Here is a 15,934-nt window from a genome sequence, read left to right on the forward strand (position 1 = left end):
AGACATACATGCACATACACACGACTAAACATATCAGCAATATGATGACTTGGTATTTCATACAAGTAGCAACTAAAATTTTTCATTTCATGTTCATGTGTGTTGTGCTTGATATTTAACCATGTAGGCTTTTTGGCACTAAAATACATAAAATCAATAACCTTGAATATAATGATGTGCCACCAAAGGAGCAGCACTCACTCAAGTGTGTATGGTGTGTGTGTGTGTGTGTGTGTGTGTGTGTGTGTGTGTGTGTGTGTATACTTCCTGGCACAAGGTCGCCTCATGTGTCTGTTGGTTGTGTTTTGTCTTTATGAGTGGGCACATTGTGTGTGCGTGTATGTGTGAGTCTGTGTCTGTGTTGTCTTTATGTGTGAGTGTGTGTGTGTGTGTGTGTGTGATATAACTGATAGCTGATATTAGAGCTGAAACAATTAGTCCATTAATTGGTCGATAATCGATTAATCGTTTTTGTCATTTATCAAGTAAAAATACCAAGCATTTGCTCCTTACATCTTCACAGATGTTAAGATTTGCTGCTTTTCTCTAATTCATATCATTGTAAAATGATTACATTGGGGTTTTTTTGGCTGCTCATCATACTGAGTAGGACATTCAAAGAATCACTTTGGGCTCTGGGAACTTGTGATGAGCATTTGTCATTATTTTTGACATTTTACCGAGTAAATGATTAATCGATTAATGTAAAAAAAAAAAGAAAAAAAAAGAAAATAATCGTTAGTTGCAGCCCTAGCCGATATAGAAATGTTCTTTTGAAAAATGAATGCTGAAGCCCAAAATAAATGCATCCCATGATTAAGACAGCATGTAGCATTTGATGGCATAGCTGGGTTAAGTGTTAAGTGTAAGTCAAGGGGGGTTAAGTGGGGAGTCACACACTCAGCTCCTGGTAAAATTGTTTTCCGCAATCAAGTTAATTGATTGCTGGTGCAATTTGGTTTCTGAACTGCTAAGTGGGCTGTTTGGAGCCGGAAGAGTCAGCTGTCCCATTAGCAGATTATTATTGTTGAGACTAATAGCGAGGTTAGAAATGACTGGGTAATGTTCCTTAGGGGTGCTGAAGTGATGGCAGCAGGCCGTCTGTTAGTTGCCTCATGATGCTCATATATAAAAGTCACACATAAAAGTGGTGACTGTCAGAGCTCTTTTAAAGCCGACACATACTGTCAATTGGCATTCAATTTAATATGACTGGCCTGTGTAGCTGCCTTTGTAGTTGGAATTCAGTCACTTCAAAGTTAAAGTCCTTTTTCTAATGGTGTTTTCATTATTTTGGCCAGAGATAGTTACATCAGATCCGGTGTATTGGCAAAGCACATTACATAAGATTCAAGCTTAGGTGAATAACTTTAATGCTTATCCATATTTAGATTCCCTTCCATTGGCGAAAAGGAAAAGAAAAGAGGGATTTCCTTGGATCAAAGCAGAGGAGGACAGGAGCGCATTCACATCACATACAATTCTCACCTTTGATAGCGAACACTCCGTGGCAAAAATCTTTGAAGTTGATCTTTCCATGAGCGTTAGGATCCAGGTACCTGGTCAACTTCTTCACCTGCAAAATAGAGAGAGAGAGAGAAAGAGAGAGAGAGAGAAAGAGAGAGAGAGAGAGAGAGAGAGAGAGAGAGAGAGAGAGAGAGAGAGACTTAATTGAGCAGGGGGACCTAGGCATCAGTGCTGTACTAGTTCAACACTCCGTGAGCATGTTATTACAAAATGGCTGCTGCTCTGAGTGATAGGCCTATCATTCTAAAATGTGTTGTTTTTTCTAGCTCTCTAGCTTTCTGTCTCAGCTATATGCCATGATTGATGGTGTTTCAAATGTCCATACCAGCCACACAGACCTCAACAACCTCTGTGAGCAAGAAACACCATTTCAGAGTAGAAAATCATGGATGAGCAAAGGTTAGATAGAGAAAGGTAACTTAGAAAACGTTTAGTGTTCTCTCTTCCATATGTATGACGTTCAAAGATCTTCAATATCCTAGAGACGCTGTACCTTCAGCACCTACCTACAGCTACACCAAGACATGGAAGATCTGACCAATGGAATTACTGTACAATGGAGAACTAGAAAATGTGCTCAGTAGAGCACAGAACTCCTCCATGTCTGACAACACCCCGCAAGGAAGTTATGCACCTTTTGGTGATATGCCATGCCCACTGCCATGCCCCCCTTTTGGCCAATCGACATGAAAAGTTGATCAGTTCTTCCTTGGCCCATAACCAACCTTCATACCAAGTTTTGTGCAAACCCGTGCCCAACTTTAAGAGATATCCTGCTAACAGATGGACGGACGGACAAACACACAGACCGGGTGAAAACATTACCTCTTTGGCGGAGGTAATTACAATGGAGACCCAGGAGTTAGACACATGTAGCGTAGCTGTAACATTGGCTTTAGACTTATGTACACGCACACTGATGATGAAATTGCAGGCAGGGAGAGTGCAGATAGGGAGAGACCGACTGAGCCAGTGAAGAAGAAAAAGTACTACTTTCAACCACAATGGCTAACACAGTACCCGTGCCGGAGGGGCACCAAAACAGCCTAATGATCATCATGCACTCGCACTACATTTACTATGGACTTGTTTGTGTTTACACATTAGAGTATATTGCCAGTTGCCACCTTCAGATCATCTGTCATCTGAAGTCATCTGACTTCTGACTTAGGGGTTTGGTTTGGAGATAAATATAACCTAAAAGTACAATATTTACCTCAATATATCATTACCAAATAAATTTTGATAGCATACTATAATGGCTGTAGAAAAATATGGTTTATTCTACTTGTCCTTGGGTACGATTTGCTAGTTTAATCTAGTAGCAACATCTATTAGCCACTGCAGTTACACGCATTGTGATATGAACACTGGACGAGTGTTGAAAAGTGGGTCAGAGAAGGGAAAGCCTTGTTTATTTCCAGGTTGTCATCTTTACCAAGAATTCAGCATCAGATGGGAACAGCCTTTTTGCAGGTAGAAGTGCTGTGTGTAAAGACAGCTTCAACAGTCTGAGGGCATATTGGCCCGCGAGAGTGCAACATTAAAACTATTTTTTCCTTTTTGTGTAGGTTGAGAAGCTTGCTGTGGCCAAAGACGTCATCATGTGGTTAAAATAGTCTGCAGAAATGAACTGTGAGAGAGAGATGAATGCTGAGAGATGGGGGTAGGGAGGGTGGAGAGAGGGGATGATGGTAGATTAGTAAGGTCTAGTGTTAAAGTGGAGTAGAAGGTTGTATCCTTCTGACTGTATTATCCAAAATGGGTCATGAATCCCCATGACAAAAGCACTACGTGTTTTGTGAGCCTGGGTACCAGGACAACACTAGGTTTGCAACAATGAGAAATCAGAGATGGTGGGATGCATTTATCATATATGGTCACTTATTTCAAAAACAAAATACTGTTCTCTGGATTGTTTAGAGTAAATAGACATCTTTTTGTTGGCAGTTGGTTGGGACCTAGGATTAGACCATTATATTGTTCTGACAATATATCAGGTGGTATCGGTCTATTATTAAATATCAGATTTTCGTCCAGTCGGTGTTGTCCACCTCTGATATGATGGAGATTCCTTTCTGACCATAGCTTTGTACAAAACAGTCTGGAAAACCTGACATGACATTTTATTATCTTGGCGCATTTAATTTTTTTTGTATTTAATTGCTTAATAATGTTTTTGTAAATTCATTCTTCATTTCAAGGCTGAATGTATTGCAAAGTTTCCCCTAATATTTAATATGTGGGGTGGGTCACCCTGACTTAAAGTGCTGCTAACTCTAAAGAAGACTACAAGACTAAAATACGGTCAAATATAAAAATATTGGTATCAGTATTGACCTTCAAAAACCCATATCGGTCGAACCCTATTGGGAACATACAGTAGGTCCAGCATGGGCAACAATGAGGTGGATCATTCTTTCAAGAGAATGATACTCCATTTTTGCCAATACAAGTGAATCATGGCTGGAATAGGTGACTGTCAATCCTGTTTGTATGAAATGGAATGGGAGCTGTCATGCTGTGAGTAAGGCTGTAATCAGATAGGAAGGATTTTTTCTCCTGCTCAAACACAAAGCTCAGCTGTGTGTGTCACTAGAAACAGAGAGAGCAAGAGCTCAAAGGGCGTTACATCATTCTTGTTGAAACACAACTATCTAGTGTTAGCTAGCTAACCTTTTTTTTCCCGTGGTATTTCCGTGATATTTGATATTATCGAATATAGTATAAGACAGTGCCACAAAACGCACCATGTCCAAAAAGAGACACAGTTTGGATGAGACACGCAGCTGCCGCAACCAATCCATTGAAAATAACTGAAAAAAACAGTGCAGGCACATTCAAAAAAGCATCCTATGTGACCACGGCCTAAATCTTCATTGGCTGACCACATAAGAGTGAATCGGACTTGGGGTTGTGACTAAACTGCTATGTGATCAGCCTGTATCATTCAAAAGGTGCACACATGCACACAAACATACACATACAGTTGAATAATCTTGGTTTTATGGGGGTTCAAGGAAATGTGAGACCATTAGCAAAACACTCCTACGGAGAATATTTGATTTAAATGTTCGCTGAGGACTGAGATGTAACCTTGAGGTCAGCACCAAGGTGAACTGCTGCAGTCTACATTAGCTTTAAAGCTTCAGTGAGTGGGCCGTCTCCTGTAGCGAACAGCAAAACAAACCAAAGCCTGTTCAAAACCGCTCCATATCAGAAGCCTTGGTTACGTAAGAATCATTAAAAATGCAATGTGTGGACTCGAGTCCCTTCGCAGCTCAACACAAAACATCACAGCTAGAGCTACAGCGTATTGTAGCATTATACCAAAAATAGAATTCCCTTATGGTTCTGTTTCTGTGCTGTACAGTCACATTGTACAGTCAGTATACGTTTTCTACAGGTCTGGCTACCAATGACAGTGTGATCACAGTAAAAATATTCAGGCCAAGTACTCATCCTTTTGTGTTTCAACCTTCCATGGAGTAAACATGAGGTTGTGCGGTGGAATACATATAGAATATATAGTAACACTCTATCTACAGAGATTTTAAGACCAAAGATGAGAGAATACGCTCTTGAAAATGAATACTTCGGATATGTACAATTAGAGAAGAGGTCCAAGTCCAGAAAAACTGTGGGTTGGCTCTATTTAGAGAGTGATTCAATTCCAGCATTGCTTCCTCACAGGGTGTGTAGTTCCTAAACACATAGGGAAGGCATTAAAGAATGACACAAGTTGGGAGGAGGACGAGCTAGAGGACAGGCTGATGAGGAGGATGAGGAGGAACGAAAGAAGAGAGGAAGGAGGTAAAGAGGTGAGAAAGACAGGGAGAAAAGAAGGGAGGGAGTGAGTGATGAAGAGGATGGATGGTGAAAAGTACAGCTCAGAAAAGCCTCTGTCTCTATGTTTCTTTCTGCCTTTGCCTCTCGTTCTGTCTGTCTTTCAACCTTCGCATGTCCTGAACTTAAGACAGTGACTCACAGCTCGTTGACCAACTGACGTCATATTCAGCGCGCGCACACACACACACACACACACACACACACCTATCTCTTCAGTCTATATTTGCTCCAGGCTGCATTGCTTCTGTCTGTTTTCTCAGTGTTATGTTGGACTGGAGGCACAACGCCCTCTGAGCTGATGTAAAGGCCCTCTAATAATATAATGACAAAACAATGGACTATGTAATGAACTACTGTATTAAAAAAGGGCTTTAATGTTAGCTAGTTTTCAATACCTGGCCTGTCATTGGAGCAGGTTGGTACATGTATACTTGGGGGTTTGGGGCCCTTGCTCAGAGGCAATTTGGATGTCTCAAGCATAGAGAGCCTAAGTCCCTCCCCTTCCGGTGGACCACCATGGGACCTTATTTCGGAAAAAATATGTACGGTAGTCAACGGCGAGAGACAAATAATTGTTTGATCCCGTTTGAATTGTGCCATGAATTACACATATGATGTTTTGTCAATTTAAATGATAATTTTGCAAGTCAAGAAAGTCGCAGTTTGTCGTAAAACTGTTGAACTATAAGACTGTAAAAATACGTAATTAGAAAGACTACACACCTAAAAGTCGCGCAAGTGACGTAACTTCCTCTCTCCACAAGCTACCCAGAGCCGCTGAAGCTAAGTCCCTCTCAGATAGCAGGAGTATTATACACAACCTGGAAGGTAGACAGTAAGAACGGATTTAAACTGGTTTAGGATAGTTTTAGTACAGTGGGCGCTAACGTTAACGCGATGCCTGTGTGTTTCCTATGTTTCGTTCCATGTTGGTGTTGGTGACGTATATTGTGCGAGACGAGAGATGTAGTTCACTGAGCGGTTTCACACAAAACTAAACGTTACTGTACTGTTTTACGACAAACTGCGACTTTCTTGACTTGCAAAATTATCTTTTAAATTGACAAAATATCATATGTGTAAGTCATGGCACAATTCAAACGGGATCAAACAATTATTTGTCTCTCGCCGTTGACTACCGTACATATTTTTTCCGAAATAAGGTCCCATGGGGGACAGCGGAAGGGGAGGGACTTAGGCTCTCTATTGTCTGAATGAGGGATTGAACCAGCAACTCTACAACTGCTGGGTGGCTGCTCTGACCAACTTGCCAACAATTTCTCAAAGTCATTGGTACAATGGAGCCAATTCACCCCCCACTCACCTCAGTGCATCAAATGACATTGGTAATGTAAAGTTACAATATGCTTTACATTGGAAGAACAAATCAGTCATATTGCCAGACCATCAGCTACAGTAAAGAGAAGGCCCAAGAGGAATAGTGCATGTAATATTATTATAGCAATTCATATTTACGGCACCACAGGTTTAGTCCTATTAGCAGTTCGGTTACCGCTGAGTACACCATCAAACTAAAGCCCAAAGGACAGCTAATAGTACAGCTTAGGGTTTGGTCCGCTCAGCAATATTTGACGCCCAACAAAGAGCGATAAACACTCAAATTATTCATGCCTCTACCAGCCCAGGCTTGTCTGATGCTTGTCCAATGTTCTTGTGACTGATTTTATGAATCTTATAGAGTCTTTTAATTTAGCTCACAGTGTGTTAGGGAACTGCAATGCTGTAGTTAGTCTAAAGGGGAATCATTTTTAAAATAACTGATAATAACTGACACTTAAGCATAAACTATGTTGAGTGATAGTAGGCTCCATACTAACACTTTAGCATACAGCATATAAGGGAACATACCCATGACTTAGTATTAGGGGTGTCACAATTTCGATTCTAAATCGAAAATCGATCGAAATGAGCGTTCGATTTCGACCTTCGAAATCACAAGCAGGTTTGCGATTCTCCCAGTATTTTTTTTCTCTCCACTCCTGCCTACTTGCACGCGTCTGAAGAAAAAAAACAACAACAACACTTCAATGACGACACAGCGTAGCTGCTAGAGAGTGCCCTATTTCACTACAGCGCCCAAGAGCGCCCGTCATTTTTAAATCGTTTAAAATGTACCAAAAACTGAAAATCAAGTTATCAGCTTTGTTTTATATATACTTCAAGTTGTCATCGATGAACCGGAACCGGAAAATACTGTATATCTGGTGACACTGAGACATTTGATTTTCCCCGGGTTTAGTCGTCCTCCACCGGTAACGTTAGATCTAAAAATGGCTTCGCCGGCTAAGCGTCACGTTTTTAAAACCTTCTGGAAGCTGTCAGATTGTGCTGTGAGACAGAACCTGACCCGCCGTATGTAGTGGAAAGTTACAAAGACGTTGTGAGTTTAAGTCTTTTGATCGAAATCGCTGTTCTTGCTCGATAAAACAAGACACAAGATCACCTTCACTAAACAGCGGGACCTATTTGCTCTCACCGCCGGAGACGGACGCTGTTTTCCTGGAGGCAGAGCGCCGAAGAGTCGGTAGGAGGACTGGCCGGGTTGCAGCGACTTTTTCCATATTTGTTTGGCGACTATTATTGTCTGATCTTATTACTGTGTGGGCTGAAGCGCTGGAGGTTTTGTATGTATTGTGAAAGCTTATCATTAGCCAAGATAGGAAGGATCTGTTTTGTTGTCATACTGTGAATGTTGACAATGAACGCTGAATCGCCTTGCCATGTATTTGGTACCAAATTAAAGGGAAAGTTGTGTTTTTTTAAATGGAAAAACTTTGAAAAAATTTGACCATATGGCCTTAGTGTGGTACATTCAATAAAAAAAATATGGCAGTTATATCACACTTGATACCATCTTTTTAAAGAAGAATTTGAAAATGTAAATGACAGTTGTCAGGGCATAAAACCAATGATCTGTTGATCTTTACAAATCAAGACTCCATAGTCTAACAATGGCATAGCTGTCAGTGCTGAAAAAAAAAATGTTTAAATCGAAAATCGAATCGAATCGTGACCTTAAAATCGAAAGTCAAATCGAATCGTGACACCCCTACTTAGTATTGATGTTTGGTTTCACCCCAACTAATGTTGCACTCAAAGAACTGTGTCTGAACAGAAGGCCATTGTTTTAATATACTCCTGACTTTACCTTTTCTCCAGCCTGCTCCCACATCTACAATCATTCTTCTACCAGCAAATTCTTAGAGGCCTTTTTGGCAACTGCTTCCAACACTTTTCGAGTGTGTCCGCTCAATGAGGAGCTTGTTGATCATTTTAATAGCATTTGCTTGTGTATTCTTGACACTGTTGCTCCTTTTAAGAACACAAAAATCAAGAATAAAAATGCTGCCATGGCTAAACGAAAACACTGGCACCATAAAGAGAGATTACAAAAACCAAACGTAAATGAAAGGCTAATAAACTACACTAAAAAACTAAGTGTTCTGCAAGGCCTAATGAAGGACTTAATGTTGAAGTACCAGAAAGTGGTTGAGGATGCAAGAGTAGGATATCTCTCTGACCTTATTTCAAAGATCTCTAATATCCCAAGGGTCATCTTCAGTGTTAGGGACTATAGACTTAAACTTCAAATTGTTTGTTGATATTTCGTGATTTCTGATTCTAGTTTGAGCTTTGATGAACAGCTTCGGAGCTCTGTCTGAGAACAAAGGCTCTTTTGAAAGCTTTTGAAAAGTGCTCTATAAATTAATAATTATTGTAAGGGGGTTTAATCCTTTGTTGCCAATGCAACGTTAGTGTAGGAGGCCTTGCTATGTGTATGTTAGCAGTAACGTTAGTTGTTAAGTAGTGCTGAGCTGATTTGATTTTTCATTGTTATTGTCACAGCTGACAAGCATGTCACTTGTTATTATGATCATTACAATTCTGGTTTTACGACAGAAATGCCAAATCATCAGTTAAATGCAATGTTATGACAATGAGTTTTCAGTTGTATCTTAAAAGAAGATACGTTTCTACACACATTATGCATCCAGCAGTGCTGATGATGCCACTCAGCCCTTCTATCTTCCCTTGGGGCAGCATTGGTGCCAAAGCTTATTTCTGCCCTTTCATCAACCATGCCTGACACAAAGTTGACTAAACGTTTCCTTTAGTTGAAATGACTTCACAGTCACACATCAGAAGCCTATGACTGAGGCTCTGACAGCCATAGGCTCTCTCTGAGCAGGTGTAGGAAATACCATGAGAGCTTGGCTTTGATCATGAAATCAGCTTTAGGTGGAAGAGTGTTTCTAAGTCCGGATAAATGGATAAAAAATGACCTATTCAAAGCATGGCTTATGCTGTGGAACAACCCCTGCGCAGACAGCATCTTTAGGTCCACATCCTGTCTGGCAAATGTTATCTCACACACACACGTGCACACTCGCACACAGCCAATCCTCGGCATCCCAGGGCTCAGTGCCACATCATCAGCAAGGCTTAAATGGAGATGTCGACATATTGTGCTGAAGCTTAATGCTGCTCTTCTTCATCCATTTAACATCAAACACCTACACACACCCTGGTGTCAGATAGGCAATAACCACTGCCAACTAAACTCTTATTAGACGCTCATTGCTTAATGATCCATCTTAAGCTCTTAAACAGACTGACTTGGGCATATTACCATAAAACTTTGCATGTAGACTAGCATCACAGCAATGAGTCCTTTATCCCATTTCTCAATGTGAGTAGGGCAACAAAAGATGCCAAAATATAGACAAGTGTGTGTATGTGTGTGTGCGTGCATTCGTGCATGTGTGCAGTAACAGGAATGGCAGGTAGTATAGTAACAGCAGTGTGGTTGGACAATAAGGGGGCTAACTGGATAGATTGACTGGCTATGAGTGTGCAGAGCCAAGAGGACTAGATGTGATGAATGGAATAAATACTTCTCTATTTCAGTGGAGATGAAACAAGGTTTGACAGTGAAAATATCAAATAGCCTAAACAACCATGTCAAAGATACTGAATAAGGCACAAAATATCGGCTATCGCCAGCTTTAACACATAGGTATCTGCCTTCAAAAACATTGGTCTCTATTAATATGCTCCCTCTTATAATTTGTTGACATCATAATATTTCTCTGCATTGCCATGCCGAAGAGACACAACTGCATTGGACCATAAAGCAACAGTCTCAACAGTCATCAATGAGCCATTAAATATTGGGTGTCTCAAAACTTTCTTCAACTTAATGAATCTAACCCCAAGAAGATCCCTATTGACTGCATTGATTTAACAAACATCATGAAGCATATCATTCCTATCCTGAGACATAATCAAGTCAAGGTCTTCACAAATAAAAACAACATCATTGGGGGAAAAAATGGTACAATACAAAGGAAGCTTCTGAAAACTAGGTATCCTAAATAATAAGTAGTATCCTAAAGTAGTATCCTAAATAATAAGTAGTATCCTAAATAATATGGGACCTTAAAAATTCAGCATTCATAACGTCAAACTGATGGCTAATATCAAACCAGCCAGTCATTTTTGATTCTGTCCAAAAATCAGTCCGAAGTGTGTTTCTCGCAATTGGGATATCTCTAAAATTAGGTTATTTCAATCATTTTCTGACTTTCTGACAAGGATTAGTCATGCCTTGATTTAATCTCGTATTGACTTTTTTTTTTTAATAAGTAGAAGAACTGGATTAGCATGAGCAGCGATAGCCACCATGGAAACATGAAACAAAATCTTTATTTGTATTTTTGCTGTTGTAATTGTTTCTTGATGTTCAGTGCAGTAATAATGGTTAGTACAAACAGAGGAATACAATACAAAAGATGAGAGCATCTATTCCGGCAACTGGCAAATGTCAGGTAGATGGGAGATAGAGACACTCATCATGCTTGTGATCTGTTCACCCATTATTCTACTCTCATTTACAGTTTTCAAAAAGGTTAAAGGATTTTATCCAGGGAATCTGCAGGTTTCCGAAAGCCAAATGTAAGACATTTTCAAAACTACCTGGAATTAAATTTAAGGCCAATCTGGGCTTGAAAACCATCTAATGAAATGAACCATGTGCTATTCACAGTCATATCATGCCCTGCAATGGATGAGGTAGTGACTGTCTTCTTCCCCAATTTGGTTCACTTACAATAGACATTTTCCTTACAGGAGAGATAGCAGACACCGTGCATTTTAATAGAAAACGCAATATGCCTCTCAAAATTCCATGATATTCCAAGAATTCCGCGACCAGGGGGAAGCCTGAAAGCGAACTGGCTCTCGGCACAGCATCCTACTTTCACATTCACTAAGCTGTATCGCCCAGAAACTGCATAGACGCTGAACACTAAACACCAGGGAAATGCATGTTACTGGATGCTTGATTGGAGAGAACATTGCTTCCCAAATGAACCAACTGCAAATTGAGGCTGCCGTGAAGCACCGTCTCATAGGTTGTTTTCAGCAGTTAGGCGGAACCGTTTCATCACTTACTAACCGGCCAATCCGCTCGTACGCTCCCGGTGAAGCTGCCATCGCCATGGAGACAGAGAACACAGAGAAGAGAGGGGCTGGGAGAAGGGAGGAGGAGGAGGACGACGACGAAGGAGTAGCTTCCTCTTAGTGCGGTTCACACAGTTATTTTTAGTGGTGGGTGCTGGGCGCTGAGCCGCCATGCAAGCTTAAAGAAAACATTCACCCTTCTCTTCTACTGTTATGTTCAGCCTGTGATGTTCAGTGCATTCCAACAGTTATTTTGTTATGACGTGTTTTTTTAGTGTACACACTTTAACTCAACCTGACTCGTCTACTTCTACTTCAGTCAGTGGTTTCCTACATTTCCCAGAATGACCCAATGGGTGAGAATGAGGATGAGAAGCAGGACTGTGACAATGGCTATGTTTCCATACCAGAAGAGTAACCTAGCTATTGTCTATACTCTGGTTAAGATCTTACTCAGGTTAATCAGTTTCCATGAACCTTTGATAATCTGTGATTGAGTCTCCCTGTTACCATGAATAAACCAGTTAACAGAATATTCCCCCTCCCTCTTTCCACGTGGAAATTTGCTTCGCCTCCCATTGACATCAATTGAAAACGACACAAAGGATGAATAAATAATAATAATTGCACACTTTGCTTTTGCGCAGAGTTCAAATCTGGCAAGCGTTCACCTGCGAATTCACACAGCCGGCCAATAGAACACTTTGGCCATGTTGACCTCTGAGGAAAAAATCCAACATGGAGGAATCAATAATATTATAGAATATAGATGGTACGTTCATGGTTTTCCTGTTGTAATGTAGCCTACAGTTAACGTTAGCTTGCTAACCACATAGCATAGCATCAGAGTCAATTAATTGCTACTTAGCTACGTTAACTTGCTAACCAAACAGCATAGAATCGGAGTTGATTGATAACTAGTTAGCTACTTAACCAGCTACTACACAATGAATATAGATTGATGTGAGGTTGTTCACAAAGTGTAATTTATTGTAGAAACCATGGTAGCTATATTCTAGCAATCTCCTAAATGCCCGCTACAAAACATAACATCACATCTTTTCTTTTGTTTTTTCTGGATCAATAGACATTTTCTTTAGAACATCCATCGGCCTCCAAGAGTAGCTGAAGTTATTCTTAATTTCTACCTCCTACAGATCTGGTATTATTTTTGGCAATTAAATGCACAGTATGTAATTTCTGCAGCTAGGGGTCTCTCAATAAAAACAATAACAAAAGACGTAGTTTGATGACATCGTGAAGTAGCGTGGGATCATGGGAGTTTTTTTACGGGGACAGCTTCGGCAACAGAACGCGCAGCGAACGGGAATGAATAATCGTGATCCATCACGAGTGAGCAATAAAAACAATAGAATGAAAAAAACAACAGAGTGGCTAGAGTGGCTAGCTAGCTAGTTCGCCGACTTCCTTCCTCACTCTGACGTATCATCTGGTGTTTCCCGTGTTTCCCCGGAAGTTAGGGGGTAAAGGGGATATGACGCCATTGACAGGCGACCAAATGAAACGCACTGTTACCTTGAATAAAATTACAGATTTCTCTGGGTTTGAACATTGTTGGAAACATTTGGGATAATGTAAGTACACAACTCAACAAAATATATAACATAGGTCTAGTCGTTTTTAGATATTTTAATGCGGAAATGTTACATATTATACCTTTAAACTTCGTTGTTGTTGTTTTTCAAGAAGTTAGTGTTTCTGTTTGAATTTTTTTATGCATGTTTATTGATAGTTGGGAAAAAGCCTGATTGCTGAATACACATTGAAGGGGCAGCGAATGTCATGGATGACTGATGATGAATTTTATGACACAAAAACAAAAACATGTAGGCCTGGCCCTTGTTAGTTCCTCCAAGACAAAAACACGTGTTTTCACCTATTAGTTTGTCTGTTCGTCAGCAGGATATCTCAAAAACCTAGGAACAGATTTCCATGAAATTTGGAGGACAGATTCAGGAACAATTGATTAGTGGTGATCCAAATCAGGGATTTCCTCCATATATATTTTTAGTCATAACTATGAAACTAACGGAGATAGAGACTTGATTCCAAATCCTAAGGGTATGTTTGCAGGGTGACAAAATCTATTTAACTAATATGAATGTCTTTGGGTGCAACAGCAATTTGGAGAATGTTCAGCGTTGGTTTGCCCTCTCCAAGTGCCCTCTAGTTCTTTCTGTGTCCTTCACCATGCCACTGTGGTAATTTCACAGCATGAATCCATCTTCAGATTCCCTATCAAAACTTTATCAGCAGTGTCTGCCTGTGTTCCCAATTGCTCCAGCACAGGAAGCTGCTTCAGCAAGGAGAAATTTTATTACCATGAAGTACATCAGAGATTAGACGAGATATTACAGTGAGTGAAAAGTGCCAAATTGGAGCCTCTACGGAGAATGTCATTTGTCTTTGTGCCAGATATATGAGCGACTGAATGCTAAAAGGACACTGCCAGCCATTTATCCCATCTTCTTACAAGTCCGCCATGACACATATTGTCAGGCAAGTCATGCTATCTGCCGCGAATACCTTCCTGGTTTTGCTTCCCCAAGATGAAATGCTGCTCATTAGCATAAAGCCTCAGCAACACATTAGTTAAATGAAAAATCCCCCTTGAATCCTCTTCCGCTGTTAGATATCATCAAACTGTGATGTTCAGTGTATAATAGTGTTTGTTCAGTGTAATAATGTTTTATTCTGGATTTTCCCTTTAATGTGAGAAAGGCCAAGCCACAGTCAGTTGATTAGACCTGAAATATCGCTGCTTTTAAAATGTCCCTCCATGACTTTTCCTTGCCCATTTTTCTTCTAAAATTATGCAAGGAAATTGCTCAATTATATTTATCCCCTATAACTGACAGCTTGTTGGTCTTCTGTTATCATCTATTTGCCTTTCTTAGTGTTAAGCAGCTGGAACCATTCACAAGGAGAATGCAGGTATGCTTTGGTCAGATTAAAGAACCTGGACAGATAGACAGAGCATGGGGAAGGAGGACAGCCAACTATGACTGCTGTTGCCTTCAACTGATATGTCTTCATCAACAGTATGCACCAGGCAAGTATTATGCTACTAATGGGCAAGTAATAAGTCACTAAACTCTAGTACCTTGGCCAAAATATTAAGAGCAGCCATATTGATTATTCAGGACAGATTCTGCTTTTCATAGTGAGGCAAAATAGCACTCTACTGCTACAAGCCTTGACATTGACAGCAGCTCCTGGTGGTAACAGGCAGCTATACTTACACAGACTCAGTACCTCAGGTAAATGGTAACAAACCTAGCCTTCTCTTCATCTCATAGTTCAAGATTGAGGGACACACACGCACGCGCGCGCGCCGGGGAGTCAGGTAAAATCTTGGTTACAGGCCTTCGTGCATGTGTTTTATGAAATAGCATCTTTGTGTGCGTTTAAGCAGGCCTGAACGAGTCTAACGCCTGTGATATTGAATACGTACGAGTCTAACCGCCTGTGAGGTCTATCAGTGGCCACTTGTTTCTCCAGTTAACCTGACCAAATGTTGACAGAACAGAACAGACGAGGACGGGGAACTCTTGATATGGATAGTTGTTAAATACAGGACAATGTCCTGAAGCGCGAGGGTAAAGGAGCGTTAAAGCAGCTAAGTTTTTGCCAGCCTCACCTCGTCTTTCTGGCCGAACTGAAGCCCGAGGTCCACCAAGTGCTCCACCCGGATGAAGCCGTCAGCATCCTCGTCACACACGTCGAAAACCTCCTTGAGCTTCCTCAGAAACTGGAAGAGCTGCTCTTGGTCGGGGAAAACATTTCCTTCCATCGTAGAGTCGGCGTCGTCGGCGAGAGACGCGTTGTGTTGTGTTTGTTTGTTTGTTTTCTTGTTTGAATCAGACGGACTCAAAGAGAATCGGTTTGGCGGTCGCCATCATTCCCGTCCTCGGCCGGACCGACTGGTGCTGCTGCTGTGACATCAGCAGCATCGCTGAGCGCCGATGGAAGAGGCGCGAGGAGGTCCGGAAAATTACGACGACTGACGAGCCAGATACGAGGGATTGCGTAATAGGACACCTGCTAATTATAG

General features: G+C 40.9%; 1 protein-coding gene across 2 annotated transcripts in view; it reads right to left on the minus strand.

The window, feature by feature from the left end:
• The window catches only part of rab11fip4a (RAB11 family interacting protein 4 (class II) a), a 32,512-nt gene extending 16,839 nt beyond the window's left edge, over positions 1–15,673 (minus strand). For both annotated transcript variants that reach the window (XM_071908828.1, XM_071908829.1), the window contains exons 1-2: positions 15,521–15,673; positions 1,489–1,576 (exon numbers count right to left, since the gene is read on the minus strand). In XM_071908828.1, coding sequence (XP_071764929.1) covers positions 1,489–1,576; positions 15,521–15,673 — 241 coding nt within the window. The remainder of the gene's footprint in view (positions 1–1,488; positions 1,577–15,520) is intronic.
• Positions 15,674–15,934: the final 261 nt, after the last annotated feature.

Source organism: Centroberyx gerrardi, chromosome 7, assembly GCF_048128805.1.
Source record: "Centroberyx gerrardi isolate f3 chromosome 7, fCenGer3.hap1.cur.20231027, whole genome shotgun sequence".
Taxonomy (NCBI): Eukaryota; Metazoa; Chordata; class Actinopteri; order Beryciformes; family Berycidae; genus Centroberyx; species Centroberyx gerrardi.